The sequence below is a fragment of the Pygocentrus nattereri genome, chromosome 1 (genome assembly GCF_015220715.1).
Source record: "Pygocentrus nattereri isolate fPygNat1 chromosome 1, fPygNat1.pri, whole genome shotgun sequence".
In the NCBI taxonomy this organism is placed as follows: Eukaryota; Metazoa; Chordata; class Actinopteri; order Characiformes; family Serrasalmidae; genus Pygocentrus; species Pygocentrus nattereri.
In genome coordinates, this window is record NC_051211.1 from 48,639,653 (window position 1) to 48,664,633 (window position 24,981).

A 24,981-nucleotide genomic window follows, 5' to 3' on the forward strand; every position below is an offset into this window, starting at 1 on the left:
TGACTGTCTTTACATAATTACATTTACGCAATAAAACAGAGCTCAGAGTTTAAGATCTCACCCTGGTTTCATACTTCAGGTTTTGGTATATGAAGCTAAAGAACAAAGTTTATCATAAAGCAGCTTTCTCTGAGTTCTGTTTTTTTCATTCTGTTTTTAATTGTAGAACACTTTGCACCATCCACTGAGAAATATCTGACACACAGCTGTCAAGTCTGTCTACAGAGTCTTGATCATCAGAAGGAATGGAAATGTATAACTGGGTGTCATCAACATAGTTATGAAAATTTATATTACGTTTCCTCATGATATCACCATGAGATCACCTAGTGGCTAAAAGAGCATGTACAAAGTGAAAAGCAAGGGCATGAAGACTGAACCTTGAGGGACTCCACAATGCCAAGTCTTTTTTCTGAATGAATTCCCATTGAAACCATGAACTATCTATTACTTAAATATGGTTTAAACCCTTTGAAAACTGTGCTCGAGAGGCCAAAACAGCATTCAAAACATTGGATTAAAATCTTGTGGTCAAAGGCATGAAAAGCTGCACTAATAAAATCTAGGGAAGAAGGATTTTGTGCGTCAGCACTGAACTGGAGGTCATTCACAATGTGAATGTTTTTTCTTCCCCAGTATATTAAACTCTGCAAATAAAAACTAATTATGCATTAATATGTGTAGAAGTGTATTTTTATAGAGCATGTGCCAACTTATTTTTATTTTAGAAAATCCACATAACATGTCATTGGACCAGGGAGCCCAAACTTTTGCTTACAGTATGCAGCTGGGAGTGGGCTTTAGATTTTTTTGGATATTAGAAATATCAGTCATATATTATGATTAACACTACCTTTATGAGTGATATAAAATGTGTTTGCATTATATGTCAGCTATTATTCTTTTTAAAAGTGTGGTTTTTAAAAGCTATTTGATGACATGTAAGTTAGAGCATCAATCACCTAGAAGTCTACAGAATCACCTGGAAGCCTGTGACACAACGACTGACACACATCTGTGTTCACCTACCACACAAACGCACTCAAATCCACTTTTATTCCTCAAAAATTTCAATCTGCAGAGCACATTTGACTGCTGACGTCACCTCTACTCACAGCAGACTCCTCCTTATCAGCTTACCACAGGAAAGCCTGCAAACTACAATAACAGCAACTGTCCTCTGTTAACCACATCAACAAACAACTATTCCCTTGAACAATCGCCCTCTTTTCTCCTCCATTAGTCTCAGCACTGCGGCTGGAGGATGCTGTGCATGTGTGTGCAGTGCAGTATATGTCTGTAGTGAAGGCTGGCTAAGAGTGCAGCCTGCAGGACCTGTGAGAGGTGAGGCCACACACAGCTGGCTAAATGTAGGCTGACAGCAAAGAACGCTCAGAGCGATGGTGAAAATAGACAGATATATGGGAGGACGGAACATGGAGAGAGAAGAGCCCACCACAGGATCCCGTAACCACCAGCTGCACACACACACACACACACACACACACTGTGGTACCTCTAATGCTTGTTAGAGTGGCCTCCGCTGCCCCCAAGAGCCAGCAATGCATGACTACTCCCCTAATAGATTAAACCTTGTGTACTCTGGCCACTGCTTTGTTGAGCTTATGCACACAGACACACAGATTGTGTATATAATATTCACATTAGTCACATTTTAGAATTTTAAGTCTTTGCAATAACCTACAATACTTCAATAAAGCCCAAAAAAAAGATTCCACAGATAATCTATTGCACACTATTGCTAATACTCACAGCAGTGAATGAGAATTATATTGCAGCTCTGTGCCAAATGCTCTGATTTAAAACTTTCTCAAGTCAAGAAGTCCATTTTTGTCCTTCATAGTTTCAATTATATATTGACCCGATAATCAGATTTTCCCATCTCTGTAACCATGTTTATTATTGTTTTCGTGTGCCAGATAACACTGAGACGTTGTGACGGAGGGGGCAGTTTCAGACTAAACAGCCAGCCACGCGCCTTGTTATCAATCTTAGACCTTCTACTGTTTTTTCTCAACAGAAGAAAAGTCTCAAAAAGACAAAAAAAGTAACTATTTTCTCTTGTGCAACATAACAGAAAAGGATCTTGGCTGCCCTACAGACTGAAATGATGTCACTTACTATTCATTGTGTCATTTAATGTGACCACACATTATTTTTGTAGCTAAATAAGTTGATATGATGGGAGGACAGCAACTAAACAACACAGATAAAGTATTATGTTCTTTAGATGAAATTAATATATGTAGAATTAAATAGCCTACATCATGAAAAACTGAAATGTCCTACTTGTTTGCGAGTTTATCGTAGCATGTGAATATTGTTAAAGTTTCAAAATATACCAGTACATACAGTCCATATAGGGCAACTAAACAGCCTGTTTTGAATTCACTGTCATTGTGTTGTGAGGTCAGGTGTTAGCATGTATCTGCCTATTCAGTGTACAGCAGTTTAGCTCCACCCATTCACACTGAAGTTATAAGGAGTGTTTCAGTGGGGACTGCGTTTTGAGGTAAAATACAATGCAGCCAATCAGAACAGAGATCATTTCCATATACGGAAGTCTATTTACTTATAAAGAATAAAAAGAGGTTGGATGGAAAATGGTAATGTTAAAATGAATTATGACTGCTTGTTGGTATATAAAACTAAATGGAATTGCTCTTTAATGTGGAGGCAGACGTATTTTTGAGCATGGCAAAAGTTTCATTTTAAAGGCTTTTAAGATAAAACAACATATGTTTCTTTGTATTGTATATATATTATACAATTATATGACTTCTTGACTCATCTAAGCACCTGAAGAATATCTGTGATTGGTCAGGATGCTCCCAGCATGAAACTAGTTAGGGGTTTATTTGTATACTGCGCATCAGTAACATTGTACTGTGCAGGGGGTGCGTTTCCCAAAACAGTCACTGTGGAGAGAGAGTGTTCACACACACACACACACACACCTACCCCCCCTGCCCCCACACACACACCCAACCACACACACACACACACACACAAACACACCCACACACACACACACACACAACCACATACACACACATACACCCACACCCAACCAGAAACACACACACACACACACACACACACACAAACACATCCAGATTGACTATCTCTGTGCTTTCTTTCAGATACTTCTAACATCCCCTTCAATCAAGTGGCTCAAACATCACATCACAGTCAATAAAAGGAGAAGAAAAGAAAAAGAAACAAATGTGATGAATGCAGACTGAAAGAGTGAATGACACTGACTGAGATGAGAGGAGACAGCTGAAATACATATGCCTGTGCGAGCACACACACACACACACACACACACACACACACACACACACACACACACACACACAAACACATTCTGACTGACCAGGACATTCCATTCATCCTCACCATTATCACAGAAGCTCACACTACAGTTGTTCACAATCTCTAAGAAGCATTGTTCAGTACCGCGGTCGCTTTGTAACACTCCTCACACAGAAACATTCTTTCTTCTCATTTTATATGCAAAATGCTCTACAGAGAACAAAGCACTGCAAGAACGTCTCAAAATAAACATCAAAACATCAACACTAGTGTTCCTGCAACACTTAGTTAAACAGAGCACAAACACCTGAGAAACACTAACAATTGTTGTCATCAAGGTGAATCCACTTCTTATGTCAATCTACAATAAATGGATTCTTATGTAAGGAATTACTTGGTCTGTAGTTTTGTTTATATTGCGATTATTTTACTGTAATTATTCTACTGGTTGATCATGGAAACAATATATAGAGTCCCTACATATTTAATATTAAACATGACAGAAAAACCCTCCCAAAAAACAAACAAACAAATAAAAAACTGAATAATAAACAGTGGCAGAATGACAGAATAATGTGCTGCATCTTTATGGTACAGAGACAAATGAATTCATAGAAGCAAAAACAATTCAATAGTTTACATAATCTACCAAATTTAAAAATCACAGCCACATTAAATGTTGATGTGCATCATTTGGCCACATTTTCTTGTAGACGTCACACCTAATGTTCTCTCTTCCTAACATATTGTGGTGGACTCATACTGGACTGTCCATTGAACAAAATAACTCCTCAAGAGACCCCATTTTATAGATGGTCAGCACCTGGGGGGATTTCACAAAGCAGGACATCTCACTTAGCCAGATAACTTAAGCCTAAAGATGAGGATTGTCCAATAACAATGACCCTCACCTCTTTTCCTATTGGACAGGCTTGACGTTAACTAGCTAAACTGAGAAATCCTGCTTTGTGAGACACCCCCTGGGCTGAGACAGGAATCAGCTGTGATTGGCCTATTTACATACATTCAGAAAGCTTGTCTCTATCATTATTATCATGACTTGGGCTTTGACTATACAGTGTATGTGGTTTGTGCAAACTGAGATCACATTTTTATCCATGTTAAATTTGCAAATTGAGCTACAGGAATACTCCGTTTGCTGAAGGTGAGAAGAGAATTCAAGAAGTTCAGAAATTGTGTCGACTTGCAAAATTTTCACGATTTGGTCTGAACTGTGTTGTTGTGCTATCTGAGAGTAAAAGTGCTGAAAGTACATCATTAGCAACTGTTAAAAAGGCTGAAAATACACACATGAGCAGAAACATATACACACAGCAAGTGCGCAAGTACAGACGCAGCCGATTTGTGTACAGCGGTAAGATCAAGGCCAGATCCCATTTCACCCCTCGTCCCTACCACTTAGCCCTTAGCCCTCTGTTTTACATGTTCACATCTAGGGTTAGGGTGTCCCAATTCTTGTTGAGACAGAGGGGTAGGGCAAAGTGTTAGGGCTACATGGCCCTCCAAATCAGAGGCTCACTCCAAACAGAGTGTTATGAGAAAAAAGGAAAAACCAGCAAGACGGCTGAGCAAGAGACCAAAGAAACCCATAAATGTGAGAATTTTCTCTGTCAAAAAAGGACAATAACCACTGTATTATCTCAGTTTAACGTCGTTTCAACATATTATGGTCATTTTCTTCTTAACAGGCATAAAAAATAATAGCATGCTAATATTTCAGTAGCTAGCTAGCTAGCTTTCCCATTCCAGCTTAAATAGTCCGGCATTTCTGATGCCTGAAGATGCCAGATGCCTGAAGATGCCAGATGGTAACTGCTGCATCATTTAAGGTAGAACGGGAAAATCCAAACAAAAGGCTGACGAATATCTGACTTCAGCATCATATCACCAAAGAATTAGCGGTGAACGAAAATAAATCATTGTCTTATCCCCCTCTTTGAAGGCATATGATGCTCTAAATGTAACTAAAGCCCAGCAGTGAGGAACTGAACCTTCCCTTCTTTGCTATCACTGAAGACGGGCCGGGTCGCCTATAGAGCAGCGCTAGTAGCCTGTTAATAATGTTTTTTTTGTTTGTTGTTGTTTTTTTTTTTTAATTTGAGGGTCCCATTTTGTACAGCAAGATTTCAACCACTACCCCTCATAACTCAGTTACAATGGATTAGGGTGACACTCGAAAACAAGGGGTAGGGGTAAGATATTTGGATGTTATTACACTTTCTGGGGTGGAATGATAGACTTTGCAGCTCAGTGTACGTTTCAGTGACATAATGCTGATAGTATGACATAATGAGTTTGCCCGGTCAGGGTTAATGAACAGAAGTGAATATTTCCTGTAGCGCTTGGAAAAAGTGAGTTTAATTTTACCGTTTATGAGATTCAGGTTCTGTCTCTATCATCATGATTATGTCACTGTGATATACATTAAACCACAAAGTCAGCTGAAGTCCAAAAAAACTGGTGACCTGACACAGGTGGTATGTCAGCCTGACATCAGACTTCACAAAAGTAGCTTTTAACCCAGTCCCATCTCCCCCCTGACCCCTACCACTTAGCCCTTATCCCTCTATTTTGGGCATTCATGCCTAGAGATAGAGTGTCTCGATTTTTGTTGAGATAGAGGGAGGTGTCCTACATGGCCCTCCAAATGGAGGTTTTTCAGAGGCTCACTCCAAACAGAGTGTTAAGAGGAGAAAAACCAGCAAGATGGCTAAACAAGAGACAAAAGAAAAACACAAATATGAGAATTTTCTTTGTTAAAAAATTACGGTAACCACTGTATTATCTTAGTTTAATGCAATTTCAATATATTATGGTCCTTTTCTTCATAACAAGCATAAAAAATCACTAGTAGTATGCTAATGTCACGATAGCTAGTTAAATGTCCGCTTCCACCTTAAATGGAGCAGCAGTTACATTCTGGTGCATCAGGTGTCAGAAGTGCTGCACCATTTAAGCTGGAACTGGAAAATTGAAATGAGAAGCTGGGGAACAGCTGACTTCAGCTTCACATCGGCCCCTTTGAAGGCGTATGATTCCCTAATTGTAACTAAAGCCCAGCAGTGAGGAGCTGAACTTTACCCTCTTCTGCTGTCACTGCTGACCGGCAGGGTCGCCCACAGAGCAGCGCTCATAGTCTCTTAATGAAGTAATGTTCTTTTTTATTTGAGGGTCCCATTTTGTAGGGAAGATTTCAACCACAACTGCTTCTAACCCGGTTAAAAGGGGCAAGGTGACACTCGAAAACAAGGGGTACAAATAAGAATTGGGATTGGGCTTTTATGACAGTTAATGCATACTGAAATGAGCCACTATACATTTTTCTGTATGTCTATGTCAGTTGTCATAACAAGCTCATGTAGGTGTCAGGTAGCTTTATGATCACTGTTCTGCAGTAGTGTTACATTTCTCTGTCCCCATTCTGTCAGCAAAACTTCAAGGAAATCTCACACTGCAGCTCACTATATCTCATATATAACTTTGACAAAGCCGTAGAGAGAGAGAGAGAGAGAGAGAGAGAGAGAGAGAGAGAGAGAGAGTTGCAACTGCTATAAATTAGCTGGGACACTTTCAATGACATAACGGCCCTCCAGACACAGATACCCATGCTTTTTTATACGAGCTAAAAATTCAGATAATCAGTTATATCAACTAATATAATGTATTATGGTCAAAAGTTAAACTGCCTTAGTAGGTTTAAAACAGTGCTCAGTGCTGACTGATGTGATGGTTAGTTGTCATTTCTTAACTGATTCACAATTAGCAGATTAATATTTACACGACTGCGGATGAAACAAAGCCTTGTATTTCTATCTTTGATGTTTTGGTGCTAATTTGAAAACACCAGCCTCCTTTCATATTGTTTTCTAATTTCATGACGACCGTACCAATAGAAATGACCTACAATTCTACAATACATAGGTGCACTTTGAAGTTCTACAATTACAGACTGTAGTCCATCTGTTTCTCTGCATACTTTATTAGCCGCCTGTTCACATTACTGCAAGGAATCCTTTTTGGTACTTTTATTTTTAAGAGCATAACATTCCCAAATAGCATCACATTCCCAAATGGTTTTCTTATACAACATTTAAAGTGTTATCTGTGCTTTATCCACGGATGCTGATGAATCCATGGACCTGAATGTGGTCAAATTTTATTGATTACATCAGACAGGCCCTACTGCAGCCCACCGCTGGGTCTAATTCTCCCACCATAACCATCAAGTCCCCATTACTAGTCCAACATTACCAAAAAGCATCATGTACAAGCTTGTTATGGGACAGCTTATGGGAGCTGCTATAGAGCGCAGCTGTGTAGCTGCGCCTGTACTGCACCATATCTATAAATCTGTAAACCGCAGTCGCAAGAGCTTTTAGTCTGAGCTCACATGCTGAATTGGAGCTGGCATGAACTGGCAACACTAACATTCTTCAAGTTAAACTCGTCTATTCAGCTGCTTAGGTATTCAGGGCAATGTGTAGAGAGAGAGGGAGAGAAGATGAGAGAGAGAGAGAGAGAGAGAGAGAGAGAGAGAGAGAGAGAGAGAGAGAGAGAGAGAGAGAGAGAGAGGGGTATAGACAATGCAATATAAGGAGAAGCAGAGGGGTATGTGAGCTAAAAAAGAGGATGTTTAAGAGCTATAATGAAAAGGCCAGAGGCAGAAGAGGGCAGAACTGTGTGCGTATGTGTGGAGAGAGAGAGAGAGAGAGAGAGAGAGAGAGAGAGAGAGAGACAGAGAGACAGAGAGACAGAGAGAGAGACAGAGAGAGAGAGACAGAGAGAGAGAGTGCGTGTCAGATTTCTGGCGCAGTGAGGAGAGGCATGAATTATTCACATCACCTCTTTTTCTGGTCCTGCTTTAAAGAGAAACAGGAGGCATGGAGAGAGGGAGAGGGGGAAAGACAGACAGAGAGGAAAGTGAGAGAGACAGAGAGAGAGAGAGAGAGAGAGAGAGAGAAAGGAGAGAGAGCAGAGAGAGAGAGAAAGAGAGGAGAGAGAGGAGAGAGAGAAAGAGGAGAGAGGGAAAGAGAGAGAGAGAAAGAGAGAGGAGAGAGAGAGGAGAGAGAGAGAGGAGAGCGAGAGAGGAGAGAGATAGATAGAGATAGAGAGAGAGAGAGAGAGAGAGAGAGAGGACTACAAAAACAGAAATAGCAGCTCTGAAAGGCTGGGTGGAAAGATGCGGTTACCATGTATAATCAACGTGATCAAACACTGCTTACTGCTTTCACTCACTCTCACTCTCTCTCACTCCGTCTCGTGCACACAGAAGGGCTCTATGACGTTATAGCGCATGTGTCTGACACACACTGCCTGTTACCATGGTTACACCCCCTGCCCAAGCCCCTGAAGCTTCCCGCATTAATGATCGCCTGCCTCTAAAAACAAAAGACATCACTCTTGCTTTCCCAGTCCACCATCTGGCCAGCAAGTTCAATGTCAACCTATCTACCACCACCACTGCGGACAACCGCCAGGAACGGCTCCGAGCTGTTTAAGCAGTAACCAGATCTGCAGTTTTCCTCTGGCTCAGCTCAGTGAGATCTCTTCATCAGTTGTTTCAAACTGTTTGGTAGACCTGTTTGGTAGAAAAGCTGTACACACAACTCCAACCCAAGTTTTGTACAGTGATGCCAAACCTCCAATACTTCAATATTACAGTGGCTGATGAGGGGCAGGGGCACACTAAGCTCTGGGTCACCTGTGTTGCTGACCTCACCTCAGAACTCAGAGCTGTGTAGCACCTACGTTACATGGGTGGTCACTTGCAGGACTACAAGGGGCAGTAGCCACCAGTACAGTACCAGTTTTTCAATACCATAAGTGCCAACTTCAGTTCTCAACACCACACCCTTGCCAGAAAAACCAGCTTATGGTTTAAAAACCAGCTCATCACCAGCAAAACCAGCATATGTTGTGTTTTGAATGCTGGTATGCTGGTCAACCAGCATGGCCATCTAAACCATAACAAAACCAGCACTACACCAGTATAAACCATCATAGACTAGCATAGACCAGCTTAGACTAGCATCCCAGAAAACGAGCATATATCGGTGCGCTGGCTTGGTGCAGTCGGCACCCCACAGTCTTTTTGCCACGGCTGGTCCACCCACGGATCACCCAGGACCATACAAGGTCTAACTCATTTTTAATCCCCTCAGAGAGATTTAAAATTGATAGAGCCTTAGTCTAAGACAAAAATTACAAACAACTGAGAGAGAAAAAACTGCTTAACCACCAGTGGACCACAAAGAAAATGCTGAGCAAAAACCAGTGGACGGTCAGTTTTGCCATCAGATGGCCAACAGTGGTCTACTATCCTTTTGCTATCAGCAGTGAAATGTGTGCTGGTGCATGCCATGCTTTCAGCAGGGAAGTGTCAACCTCAGCAGCAGAACTTCCCAGAAATCATTGCGAATTGACACATTTCACTTTTCAAACCTGTAAATAATGGCAAACAATGCTGTGAGACACAGCGGTAAAGTAAAATGCTCTACATTTCAACAAATAACATTTGTTTTGCTGATTTGCTTTAGATTACCACCTACTTCATCTCTTGTAAATGCCTCTGCTAGCTGGTTAGTTAGCGTGTTAAAGGCTACAAAGCCAACAACAACAAAAAGAAAGCTGATATGCCATGACTCTACATTGTTTTGAGGCAAATGAGGCACATATTTACATATTTTATATGTAAATATGTGCTCAAAAAATGTTTTGCATAGTGAGCTGATTAACATGCTATATACACCGTACAGTGCGCATTAGAACGAAATTACGTTGCAATGGCTCAGAGTAGATCGGGGAGATAAGAAAAAAAAGTAATACATTGTAGTGCAAAGTGTAGCGCATATGTAAACATACGTTCATCAACAGATAAATACATTTTAAATAAGTATATATACACAAGAGAGTATATTGCACTGGAGCTCCCAGGTATGGAGTAATCAAAAAAGAATTGGAGCAGCGTTTTATTTAGAGTCCAGCCGTCTTATGGCATGTGGGAAGAAGCTGTTTCTGAACCTGGCTGTTCTGCTTTGAAGGCTTCGGAACCTTCTTCCAGAGGCCAGCAGCGAGAACAGTCCATGGTGGGGGTTTATGTTCTGAGCTCTGGTCAGACAGCGGCTTGTCGCAATGTCCTGTATTGGAGGAAGTGAAGTCTCAATAATTCTCTCTGCTGTCCTTACCACCCTCTGCAGGGACTTCCAGTCAGGAAGCCAAAAGCATCATACGGGTCTAAAAAAAGGTCGACTGAGATGATAAAGCAATGGGATGGCCCCTAAGATGACATCAGAGATTTCCTTACAGGGGAACAGTGAGCTCAGGTTGACGAGGAGACGTTCAGAACAGTTCTGAAATCGAGGCCTGGCGTTGACCAGAATGCCAGTGTCCAGAACACAACACATGCTGATCTGTGTTTGTCTAGTAGGGTAAGATGCAAACTGATGCTATGCAAACCTTACACCACAGGGCTCCACCGTCATTGGCTTTGAGGACGCTGTTTAACTCCTGTTGACCTCCTTTGAGAGACTCCAAGCATTTTCTACTTTCAGAGTCAGTGGCCAAGAGTCGAGCTCAACTGCATCAGAGTGGAAGAATCGACTCTTGGACTAGTTTTGTAGCTTTCTTGTATTTCAGATACTGCAGAACGCTCGCTGAGATTTCTAATCCCTGTTGGGAAAGTCACAGTAGAGCAAAACGCTCTATCAGGAGCGAGCACACAGCACACCCACATGAGCGCAGAGAGCAGAAGAGAGAGAGAAAGCCAGGGGGATGAGAGAGAGAGAGAGAGAGAGAGAGAGAGAGAGAGAGAGAGAGAGAGAGAGAGAGAGAAAGAGAACACAAAAAAATAAAAAACAGCTAAACAGTTAGTGAGCACTCTGCCTGAACCTCTCTGGAACTTTCTGCACTCTTGTGTGTGCTGTATCCTCACTGGTCCTGTGAATGTGTCTTCCCTCTTTCTGCATTTAGGCTCCTGAATCTGCTCTTGCCACTTAAAGATGGACAGAACCGCACTTTGCTGCGTTCTAAACAGCAGTAACACAGTGAGTGTTATGCAACAGTGGAGGAAGGGAGGTTTGGAGGAAGAGGAAGATGCAGGGATGGGGAGGAAGGAAAGGTGGACAGGCCCTGCTGGTGTTTGGATTCCAAGGTCAAAGTTCACAAACTTGTGAACCTCCGTTCAGATAAGACTGCTGAGCAAAGTAAATCTAAAAGAACCATATCTGACTCTGAGACTATGTGTGTGTGTGTGTGTGTGTGTGTGTGTGTGTGTGTGTGTGTGTGTGTGTGTGTGTGTGTGTGTGTGTGTGTGTGTGTGTTATGTGTAAGTTACTGTTCAAGTACATTCATTCCTTCTAAAATGTATTCCAAATACTAAAGGTCATTAGGCAATTTGACATTTTCATATATTTTCATATACTTGAATATGAATTTCGCCTTCTGACCAAGATAGGCTCCAGCAACCTTCACAACTCAGGATGACAAGCAGCTTAGATAATGCGTGTGTGTGTGTGTGTGTGTGTGTGTGTGTGTGTGTGTGTGTGTGTGTGTGTGTGTGTGACAGCGAAAGACAGAGCGAGAGAGAGAGCGAGAGAGCCTTGGTGTGTACAGTAAGAGGTCACCCTTAAATATAAGGTCTGATTTTTAAACATCAGGGAACATATCTGTCACGGCAAAACCTTGTATTTCACATTTTTTTTATTTTTAAGTGCTACATGCATGTTATGTTGTCTTAAAATGTCATAATGAATGGATCAAAAGAAATCATCTAAAATTGCTTATTTTAAATCATTGATTTCTACTAAAAAGTTAAGAACATTTTCTTCTGGTTGGTTTTAACATGGAAAGAATGGAAGAGTTAAAGTAGCAGTATTTTGCATTTTGCACAATAGTGTGTGTGTGTGTGTGTGTGTGTGTGTGTGTGTGTGTGTGTGTGTGTGTGTGTGTGTGTGTGTGTGTGTGTGTGTGTGTGTGTGTCGTGGGCTGAAATGTTGAGGTTGAAATTTGATTGTGTGGGTTCCAGAACTCAGGAATACAGTGTGCGTGAGCGTACTGGGGGTGGACAGGGGAGATATAAGTGTAAAGCATGTGCCGGTGGGAGCCGTCATCAGTGCTGGAGCCAGCAGAATGATGACAAAGAACTATCTACAGTGGTAAGTCTGTATGTGCGTGCGTGCGTGTGTGCGTGCGTGCGTGCATGTGTGTGTGGAGAAAGGGGTCCAAGCACAGAACGAATACAGCAATAAAATACAGTTCTCTGTTCAACTTTCCTACAGTCCAACCCCCAGTGTCTATTATATTGTCTATCATGAGTCTATCATATCTTTTACTCCCTCATCTCTTTCTCACTATCAATCTCTCTCTCTCTGCCCTGCAACGTCACCTTACTGTACAGCTAAATCACACTGCATATCCCAATACAGTGAGGCATAAGTCCAAGTGCATGAGAGAGACACACTTGAGCCAAAACAGAGGCTGAATTCAAAATAGGATGCTGCGTACTGCTAATGAACCCTGCACCCCACACTAGTATGTGAATTTCCCCAGTGCACCAAAGAAGTACACAGTACGACATACTGCTCTGGCAAAGCATTTCAGGATGGAGCCAGAGCTATCGTCATGATGTACTACATGCCAAAATGCGGTCAGGAGGATGTAGCCACTGATGTAACTGTCTGGTTGGCCCTGAACTGTTCAACAGCACCAGGATCACCCTTGCACAGAAACTTAAATTAAATGCCAGGAAATCGTTCGTCCAGCTACTGCCACACCAGTTTTCTCTGCTGGACTTGACGTGGGTCTGCTTACTTCATCATTTTAATGAAAGTTAACTTCCTGCATAGATAACGTGGTTAAAACATTAACTTACTAAAATTGGCCTCAGCCTGTTTTCACCACAGCAGCTTTTCACACTCATGTTTCAGTCAAACTGTTCATTATTCAGTCAAACAAACTCATATTACCAATTAAAAACATTTGCAGAGCTAACTAGCGTGTGAATCTACATGAATACCAGATCAAAGATTAGAGTTTCATTCAACCATTCGGATGCAGCTCTAGTTAAAACACACACAGGAAGCATCACAGTGGGAGTCCTAATAAACATCAAGCTCAGGCTCATTTTACAGATCTATTTGTATAGATTTAATGGAGTAAAACTTTACGTCATTTAGTGGATTTATCAGGTTTAGAATCAGCTAAAAGCCTCAGTATGACTTGATGTTACTAATGTCAGTCAACCGATTTAATATTTATTATTATTATTATTTTAATATACCTTGTGTAAAGTAAGTTAGGCTGCTGTGACGCAACCTGTTGAATTCATACTTCGCAGTCCAAGCAAATAGGGGACAACATATCACAAAAACAGTTGTGATGTCCACCCCATTGTATGAAACAAGGAAATACACAGTACCTCCTCCCTTCCCGCCCCTTACCAGTCTAGAAGAAACGTTACGAGTTCAGCATCAAACTTCCCTTTTATTTGCCACCAGTTGTCTCAACATTAGCTTTTTGTTTTGCTTCTATTTATGTCACTTCTTATCTTTTCAAGGTTTGTGGCCAGGGGTGGGTGGCAGAGGTGATAATGGTCTCCTCCAAAAGCATCAGCCATAGTTAAATTTACTGTTCTTTACAATGGTCTAACTGGGGACAGTAGCTTCAGCATGATTGACAGGAGGTTAGAATACGTATTTGTATCTTTTCATAACCTAATGCTTTAAAACAGAACAATAAAGTAAAAAGCTTGGAGACGGGACGGGGTGTGTGGATTCAGTACAACTTAGATAATATAATTTCAGTGGATTGTGGTACAATTATGTTCCCCGACTAAAGGTACTGAGATGTACCCTTGAGGTTAGGCAAATGGTGGAATATGCCAATGTCTAAGTGAAACACACCAACACTGAGTGAATTAATGTTATGGTAATAACTGAGAAATGTGCCTCATCAAATCAAAGATTATATGAATCCTCAGAGTAACATGACGTTGATTTCTAAGTCCTGTGAAGAGGATGAGACAGGTTCACTGCTTACAAAATGCACAAAAAAACTCATAATGTTTTGGGTTCATAGATCTCTCCCAATTTAAAAGACAGCAGTCAGGTCTCTTCTGACTGGAAGTAACTGCCTGGAGGCAGGATAGGCTTTCCTATAGGGTAGGGGTGACCAGTCTCATCCACAAAGGGCCAGTGTGGCTGCAGGTACATTCCAAAAAGCAGGAGCACACTTGATTTTCTTGTTAACCCGTTAAAATCCCAAGCTTATTACACACTAAGGCCCATGTGTCAAGATCAGTCCCGCCACACAATCTAACCAGCCTGCAAAAGCTATTTCAATTTTCTATTAATATTAGCTCATTACACAATGCACTGTATTACAGCTCCCAGCATGCACTGTAATGTATTGTGCCCACCCCAACAACAATCTATGGGACAGCAGTTACACCTGAATTCTATATTTTGCTGTTGAGGTTTTTGCATGTTTTGGCCAGTTCGGGTTACAGCACAACATCAATTAAAAATTAAATAAATGGGGCTCCCTAGTGGCACAACAGTCTAAGCATTGGCACTATCATCAGATCGTGAGTTTGATCCCTGGTGATGCTACAGCCATCTGTAGCCAGGAGTAGCCATGGACCCTCACCAATTTGCATACCGCTCCAACAGATCCACAGACGATGCCATTGCACTAACAATACACACTGCTCTCACACACCTGGACAGGAAAAACACATATATACGAATGCTGTTCATAGATTACAGCTCAGCATTCAACACAATCAACCCTGCCAAACTCATTCCTAAGCTCACAGACTTGGGTTTGAACTCTGAACACCTGGTGGTGAAAGTTGGGAACAGTTTCTCTTCCACACTGATTCTGAGCACAGGGGCTCCCCAGGGATGTGTGCTCAGCCCCCTCCTGCACTCCCTGTATACACATGACTGCGTAGCCAAACACACGTCTAACATCATCTTCAAGTTTGCTGATGATACCACCATCCTAGGTGATGGAGATGAAACAGCTTACAGTGACGAGGTCAGCGCTCTGTCAGAGTGGTACCATGACAACAATCTCTGTCTCAACTTCAGCAAAACAAAGGAGATGATCATGGACTACAGGAAGTGGCAGAGAGGTGGTCACTCTGCCCTGTTCATCAATGGAGCTGAAGTGGAGAGAGTCAGCAGTGTGAAGTTTCTCGGCGTACACCTCACCTTACCTGGTCCCACCACACCAACACTATTGGGAGATCTGCCCATCAGCATCTCTTCTTCCTGCATAGGCTCAGAAAGTTTGGTCTACCTCCTCAGATCCTCACCAACTTCTACAGGTGCACCATAGAGAGTGTCCTCACAGGCTGCATTACTGTCTAGTACAGCAGCTGCACTGCCTGTGACCGCAAGGCCCTTAGAGGAGTAGGGAGGACGACAGAAGCCATCATAGGCAGCAAACTACCAGCCTTACAGGACATCTACCAGTCCCGCTGCCTCAGGAAGATCAAAAAGATCTGGTCAGACAGTGTCACCCAGCACACGGCCTGTTCACCATCCTGCCATCAGGCAGGAGATTCCGCAGCATCCAGGCTAGAACAACCCGGTTAATGAACAGTTTCTACCCACAGGCTTCTGAATAAGCTATGAAGCTGTGGCTCTTTCCCCAACTACCACTTCACTCAGTCACTCTGTCAGTATTATTATTGTATCATATCATCTCTCCTATGGACAATAACAGTTTAACACTAAGCCACTTTAAAGAACAACAGCAGAGTCACTCAAGTCACTTTTAAAGTATATTGTCTTGTGTGTATTGTGTCCATATTTTGTGTATATTTCACTATATTTTGCATAAATATTATATATATATATATATATATATATATATATATATATATATATATATATATATATATATACTTTCTGTAGTGTGATTACCTCAGTCTCACCACAAGCATTTCAATGCATAAATGTCCTGACATGCTGTGTAATTGACAAATAAACTTGAAACTTGAAACTTGGAGCACAACTGGCCTCGCTCTCTCTGGGTGCGTAGGATGGTCCCCCCTTCTCCCCATCACTCAATGCGATACTATTCAGTGCAGGCATCTGTTAGCTGACATAACAGATCTGGTGGTTGGCGCTTTCCTCCGAGCGCGTTCGGCTGTCCCGTGACATTGCATGAGCGGCAGTTCGAAAAGGAGCAGTGGTTGGTTTCACAGGTCTCGGAGGAAGCCTGTGCTAGCCTTCACCCTCCTAGCATTGGTAGTATCATGTGACTGGGGAGTCCTAAGTAGCGGGTGGAATTGGAAACTACTAAATTGGGGAGAAAATCGAGTAAAAAATGAATGAATAAAAAATAAAATAAAAACAGATTTGATGATGTTTCTTAATATGGCCCTTTTAAGGGCTTAATGGGTCTCTGCCATTTAAACACTTGATCAGGTGTGCTTCTGCTTTGTTGGATGAAAACCTGCAGCCATACCAGCCCTTTGTGGAAAAGATTGGACACCCCTGCTATAAAGACTTTGTCCTAAATCAGAGCAGCCTGGGACAGAGCAGTGGGAGGAGCTTGTGGAGCTCAGATTTTTGGGGAGAAAAGCTTTGAAGATCACAAGTGACTTTGCCTTTGATCATAGACACAGTTTCTACTGAAACAATCCTCCAGTGGATGCAGAGAATAGAGAACAGCTCGTCATAATTCTCAAGAATTACAGAGTCCCATGTGCACACACTCACACGCAAAAACATTCTAATATTTTAACATTCACATCCTTGCAAGCATGGGGATGGAACAAACTCAGAAGCAAGCTGTCTTCTGCCCTAAAGGCGTCTTCTTTGGGGGAAAAAAAGCATCTTCTGACCAAGCTACTTCCCGCAACACTGAAGTTGCCATGTTAAAGTGATAGCTCAGCGGAAAAATTATATATACACAGTCGTCCATGTGCTCTGAGTGTAGTCTATCAGCTAAGACATTCTTGGGGTCTGAAGTGTGCCGCTTTAGTTTTGCATTGGACCCATAATGCTAATGTAGCTCAGGTACATCATACACTTGTCTGAACCTGCACTATGTTGTTCAGTAATCGCAAATAAACTTAAATACTGCTGCAGTTTTTATCTAAGCAACATACTTTATGCTACACTCTTTAAAAAGGTGGTTCTTGAAGGGTTCTTTAGTAAAGTCAATTGTTCCATTTAGAACCATGAGTTCTATATCTAACCATTTCATGCTTAAAAGGTTCTTTGCATAGTGCGGGGGCTGACAACCCAAATGTTAGGAAGAGCTGTTTTGTCTTTTCAACAAAAATCTAACCACCATGAGAGCCACAACATTGTCTGTCAATTTTCCCATCTTGGCTGTAAATATGTCTCAGTATGTGCTAATGTACTAGTATGGGTTAAAATGTTTAATACAAATGAAAATGCAGACTTACAGTGCTCTGCTTTAAGCTTTAGCGCAACTATAGCCACTTTTCTCGCATCTCTGGCAGGAAAATTCTCCATAAAAGTGGAACAGTTTCTTGTAAAATGTTTCTCAATGTTAGATTTTTTTACAAGGCTGGAGTCGCTTCTCATTCTCCAGATTCTTCAAATTTTCCCATTCCACCTTAAATAGTGTCTGAGGTGCCAGATTGTAACTGCTGCACCATTTAAGGTGGTACAGGAAAATTCAAACAAGAACTTTCACAAATTGTTTTAGTGTTTGACAGTTTCTTGTTGCAGATTAAACTTATCAAGAAACCAACTGAGCGCTTATAAATGCAAATGAGTACATTCGTCTCCAAATGATCAACATTCGTCTTAAATCTTTCTCTTTGCCATTTTGTTAGCTACTAGCTAGATGTTGACTGCATTGTTATGTGACCAGCACCAACCTTCAGGGTCAAAAATGGGTCAATTGGCAGTTATAGGCTACATTAACTTCAGTGTATAATGCTGTTTATTCCTGAACACTCTTAGAAAGATCAGCAGAGCTTAATTTTACTGCAAGAGATATTTTTTTACCTAAAACAGGACAGGAAAGTTGCCAGTTCGATCCCCAGAGCCGACAGTCCATGACTGAGGTGTCCTTGAGCAAGACACCTAACCCCCAATTGCTCCCTCGGCACTGTGGATAGGGCTGCCCACTACTCTGGGCAAGTGTGCTCACTGCCCCTTAGTGTGTGTGTATTCACTAGTGTGTATGTGGTGTTTCACTTCACAGATGGGTTAAATGCAGAGGTGGAATTTCCCCGTTTGTGGGATTAAGAAAAGTATCACTTAACTTAATGTAGCCAGATGTTGCCGACCCCTGGCATAGTAAAATCATTCATCATATTGATGGAGAATGTGTTGTACATGGTTCTAAGTTCATTTGCATTTAGTAGTATAATCTTTCTAACTGTAAGTATTGCAATAATACTCTTATTTCATTGTTACATTTTGGTGGGAAACAAAATGGTTAGAATTGTTAAGGGCACAACAAAAATGTTACGATTAGAATTTGTTTCTCATAGTATCCAGGTACGTATAGCCAGATGACTCTTCCATTGCTTAGGCTTTCAGGAGCTGGACAGAAAGCCTTACACCTTAGATCCCATGTGTCAAACACAAGGCCCGATAGCCAGATCACTTTATGCTGCCCTACAGGCCCCCGCATGTACTGCAACGTAATGTGCTCCGGCTCTCCTTCCCCAGCGGCAGTCCATGGGACAGCGGTTACTCCTCAATTCTACACAATTCTGTGCAATTCCACACCAGTCATATCACCAAAATGCATTTCAGCTGCAGTTCGACCAACATAAACATTTAACATTAGTTTAGCAGCTCAGAAACTGAGCCCAATTCTTAAAGAAGTTGCAGCAAAGAAAATACACTGTGTCTAGTTCAAGCAAATCATGAAAGGCACAACAAAAAAAAATATACAATTAGAATTTTTTTTCATAGTTTCCAAGTACATACAGAAATTACATCAGCACTACTTACATTACATACATCAGTGTTAGCTTATGTTAACATACTATTGGAAATCCAACAGGAGGGCCAGCAATAATATTATCATATATATGGGTTTTGATATTTATGGCCTAGCTCTAACAGTTATGGTCCACCTTTGGATAACAGTATGTCAGACAGTGAGAGAAATGCATAAGATTACAGTTTGAGGCAAACGTGATGATTTAGGCATGCAGTTTGTAAGATGCTAATTAGCTTCATATAAGCTTCCATTACTTCTTAGCCATGTTAGCCTCTAAAGAAACTAAAGAAGCAAACTGGCCACCAATCATGTCCTGGCTGTCCGAGTACATTTGAGATAAATTGTGTAGATTTTACTTCAAAACATTGCTTTAAATTCAACAGCACGCGCATCTTGGCACGCCTCAGGATGTGGCTCCGATTCTGCGTCACGGCAGGAGCAAGAGCACACGTGTGCAGGCCTACTGTCTGCATGCTAAGCCATAATACGTCCAAGCAAAGCTGCTACGGTGGTCTATAAACAACATGACGTTCTGTATTTAGAGCTTACATATTGGCTGCGCTGTGACCGATATTTTCTAGCCTAATGCAGGGTGCAGTTTTTGGCCTGGTGCACTGAGCCCACCAAGCCATCTGCTCTGAGTCACAACCAAGGGATGTGTCACTACACGCTGACTGGCCACGCACGTCTGTCTCTCTGACCGACTGTCTGCCTCTCTCTACCTCTTTCTAGCCCTTCGACACAGATTGATTCCTCTAATCCTACTCATCAGTCTCACAGCAGCCAAGTTAGTAGGAGAGGGAGCAAGAGAAATATAAACAATGACACATCGTTGCTGTTATGCATTATTATACTGCAATATTAGACAATATTAAAGCTGGATAAATGAGCTTATAAGCTATAAAATACTGTACATGCATTTGTTGCAGTTCTGCATATAGGGTGTTTTTGAAAAGAATGACAGCTGATGTGTAACGGAAAACACATTTTTATTTCTCTAATAAATGTGGTATTATGTGTAATATGGCACCGAAAGCCTTTCCCAACAACATACAGTTGCATGCAAAAGTTTGGGCGCCCCTGATCAAATGACACATTGATTTTCGAAATGAAAATAAGCGAACACATCCTCTGTAAAGAACATACTTCTGCACATTTAAACACACAGTTATTGTTTACGTGCTGAACTTAACATATTGGGGGAAAAATAAAGCATAGAATGTGGCTTATACAAAAGTTATAGCACATTTTATATTTATGTTCTTTTTAATCCAATATATTAAACCGATCAAAAAAATTGAAACACATTTGAGCCAGGGGTGCTCAAACTTTTGCACCTTACTGTATATCACATTTGCAAATATTTTGAAAGAGGTCTATAATGCGTTTTAATGTTACAGCACCCTTGCACTGGATAATTCTTAGCAAACATATTTGTTTATTTCATGAAACAACACAAAAGGTGTACAGCACATCATTTAAAAGAAGTGATGTCAAAGGCTCATTTGCATATCGCAGCCTTCTGCAATATCAATAGTGCCAAATCCAGTATCGTGATAATAAATGACCAATGATATATCGTCAAGCCCTAGACTTCATTATATATCCCGTAAACCCCTATGGACCCTCACACGCACCTGCAGGGTCTATGACCTCCTCGATGACGGGCGGCAGACGCAGTCCGCAGTCCATGGTTATCGTGGCGACAGGCTTAGGGGGGATGTAGGGGGATTGGAGACGTCCACACAGGAAGGCAACGCAGCAGGAGCGGAGACAGAGCTGAGAAACACACACACACACACCTCAGGATCCACACACACCGAGCCGCAACGGTCGCTTCATCCTGACACACACGCAGACATACACACGCATATAAATACAGTGAGATAATGCAACCATGTCTAAGCTGGATCTATTCAGAGCCACGACCATCTGTCTAAGCTGCAAATTAAAGGTTATTTCTTTTTTTCATGCTTTCTCCTGTCCAACCCTCTCTCTTTCTCTCTCTTTCATCCCTCGGACAATGCAAAGGCAAAACAACACACCACAGCACTGACCACTTCACACATACGCTCTCACCCTCTCTCTCTCTCTCTCTCTCTCATGCAGGTTTGTTACACGTACCTTTAATGAGATCAGTCTGCAGCTCAGGACGCTGACAGCTAATACTCGCTGCTCATTACCTCTCTGCTGTTTTCCCCTGTATCCTTCTCTCCTCCCCTCTCTCTCTCTCTCTCGCTTCACTCCCTCCTGCTCTCTTGCTCCCTCTCCCTGCTTAACTCCCCTCCTCTCTTTGTGCTATGTTAACCTCTTCACCCTTGATTGTAAGATCCCTTCATGCATGCAATCAGTGACACATGCCAATATAATTTTCCATATGCTATAGAAGTGCTGCATATATGGGAATTATCAATATTTAATACATTATGCTCTTACTCTTATAATAAAATGTCACATCTTGGAATTGATAACTTTATAGTAATTTTAATGCATGTTAATGTAATTTTGGAGCATGCCTACCACTGCATTTTGAACTGAATGTAAACAGCAGCTTACATATATATAAAGATTAAGTGACCTTTATTAGTCCTACAACGGGGAAATTTCACCTCCGCATTTAACCCATCCGTGAAGTGAAACACCACATACACTCTAGTGAGCACACACTAGGGGGCAATGAGCATACTTGCCCAGAGCGGTGGGCAGCCCAATCCACAGCACCCGGCGAGCAGTTGGGGGTTAGGTGTCTTGCTCAAAGACACCTCAGTCATGTGCTGTCGGCTCTGGGGATTGAACCGGCGACTTTCCAGTCACAAGGCTGGTTCCCTAACCTCCAGCCCATGACTGCCCCCTATATATCAGAACAAAACCTTGTACCTCCAAAACAGTAACTTAACATGAAAGGAACACTAAAGTTTCTTTTGGTCCATTCATCATGAAATGTACACATAATGTAAAGAGCAACAGGCATTTTCAAGTTATGGCATATATATACACATATAGAATGTGTATGCATATATATATATATATAGAATGTGTATGCATGTATATATATAGAATGCGTATGTGTATGTATGTATATATAGAATGTGTATGTATGTATGTATGTATATAGAATGTGTATGCATGTATATATATAGAATGTGTATGTATGTATATATATAGAATGTGTATGCATGTATATATATATAGAATGTGTATGTATGTATATGTATATATAGAATGTGTATGCATGTATATATATAGAATGCGTATGTGTGTGTATATATATGTATATGTATATATATATATATATATATATATATATATATATATATATATATATATATATATATATATATACACACACACAGACATTTCAGTTAAGTATTCAAATCTTAAATATTTAAAAGGATTATGTTAGGATTTATTCAAACCCAGAGCATTAATTTAGAGAGTAGTAAACTAAATATATTGCCCTTCTATCTCCATTTTTGTAGATTTTTACCTCTTAATTTGAAAAGTCCAGTTATCTTTATGTTGTGTTAAACATTCATAAACTTTCAGAATTGATTGATTTGTATAACAAATAATTGTCACCACAGAAACACATATTTTCTGCAATTATGCAAGCTTTTAATAAAACTATTATGATTATTTTACAACCCCAATTCCAATGAAGTTGGGACATAGTGTAAAACATAAATATAAACAGAACACGATGATTTGCAGATCCTTTTCAACCTATATTCAATTGAATACACTACAAAGACAAGATATTTAATGTTCAAACGGATAAACTTTATTGATTTCGCAAATATTCACTCATTTTGAATTCATTGGAATTGGGGTTGTGTATACACAGTACTGTGCAAAGGTCTTAGGCACCTAAACACATTGTTTAAACTATTTATCTTAACAATAATTGTTTTTATGCTTGTAAAACCAGTGTGTATCATTAGAATAGATACGAATAAACATAAATACTGTAAAAATGTCTTACATTAAAAAAACACTCTTCACCTGTGAAGCTAGTTTGAAGAATAAAGTTTGGTTCTAGATTTCTCCTGATATCCATTATAAGTACAACTGATTTTATTTAACGCAGCATTGATTAGCCAGGCTAGGCACTGGATAATGAGTACAAATAATAATGGACTTCCTTGAGGACAGCCTAGTAATAATCTGAATATTTGCATTTATTGTAATATGTGTTTGAACAAATGAATGAAATAATATGAAAATAAATAACACAGTAAAAAAACAGATGTTCTAGATAAATGGCTTTATGGTTCACATTTTGTCAGGTGCCTAAAATATTGTGCAGTATTGTACATATATACTGTATATCTATATGAAACCTCATATTGAAACCTTGCATCTCCAAAATAATAAAAAATATGACAAAAACACAAGGTTTTATTCCGACAGTAAAAATTTTTAATATTGTTTATGTACTGTGTACAGTATTTTAACTTTTGAATATAGTGAAATATTACATATTTATGTTTTAAAAATTATCTATATTTGTCTTGTGTAGAATTCTCTCAAAACTCAAATTACTAAGCATACATTAGCCAATAACTGTTCATATGTGTCATACTACTACTACTAATAATAATAATCATCAACATCATCAAGACATGAGACAGAATATGATATTTATTCTTATGAATTAGTTTTTTTCATAGTCAAGCCAAAATAGATTAATCTTGTATATCTATCTATCTATCTATCTATCTATCTATCTATCTATCTATCTATCTATCTATCTATCTATCTATCTATTTATCTATCTATCTATCTATCTATCTATCTATCTATCTATCCATCCCCACTTTACAGGTGCCTTTCTAAAAATACATTGGTTGCGTGGCTCTGAGATGTTGCATAATTCAGCCGACTCATTGAAGCTCAAAAAAGGAACAACGTTCACCTTCGTGCATCATCATCATTTTATGGGGTTGCCAAGCAACCAAGGTTTGCTGGATGATATCTGAAAAATGTGTGGAGCCAAAAACCACATAGTGGAGAATCATCTCTGCTGACTGAGCAGGTCAGCAGAGATGGGCAGAGCAGAGTTCATATGAGAAGCAGCCTCACCAAAAACAGCACACAGTAGTACATAAGATACCTTATAAATCAGGCTGAGGGAGATATACTACAGGGCAAATAGAGTGGGAGAAAAAGTGAAAAAGCGTCACAGATTTTACAAAAATTCTGCATAATGAAGTGATTAAGATGTAAACAAAGTTAGAGTGGTTTACATCTCGGAGACTGAATTATGCTGAAAACATTTTGTTCATTAACATAGAACAGAATGTTTTGGATGGTCTGCAGCAGACAGCGAACTGATTACTCATTAGATTTGTTTGTGGTGATTCTCCACTCTCATTCAGACGCTTCAGAAAGCCCGCAGAACTGAATCAGATCCACTCTCATTCAGACGCTTCAGAAAGCCCGCAGAACTGAATCAGATCCACTCACATTCAGACACATCAGAAAGCCCACAGAACTGAATCAGGTCTACGCACATTCCAATGCTTCAGAAAACCCGCAGAACTGAATCAGATCCACTCACATTCAGACGCTTCAGAAAGCCCGCAGAACTGAATCAGATCCACTCACATTCAGATGCTTCAGAAAGCCAGCAGAACTGAATCAGATCCGCTCACATTCAGACGCTTCAGAAAG

The 24,981-nt window shown here is 40.5% G+C and overlaps 1 protein-coding gene across 3 annotated transcripts in view; it reads right to left on the reverse strand.

Annotated features, from left to right (window-relative positions):
* Positions 1-21,566, reverse strand: part of LOC108428076 (coiled-coil domain-containing protein 136) — a 69,636-nt gene extending 48,070 nt beyond the window's left edge. For all 3 annotated transcript variants that reach the window (XR_005130644.1, XM_037540816.1, XM_037540815.1), the window contains exons 1-2: positions 21,433-21,566; positions 20,946-21,151 (exon numbers count right to left, since the gene is read on the reverse strand). Coding sequence is in view for 2 of the 3 variants with exons in the window: in XM_037540816.1 (XP_037396713.1) it covers positions 20,946-21,000 (55 nt within the window). In the remaining variant the exon portion in view is untranslated. The remainder of the gene's footprint in view (positions 1-20,945; positions 21,152-21,432) is intronic.
* Positions 21,567-24,981: the final 3,415 nt, after the last annotated feature.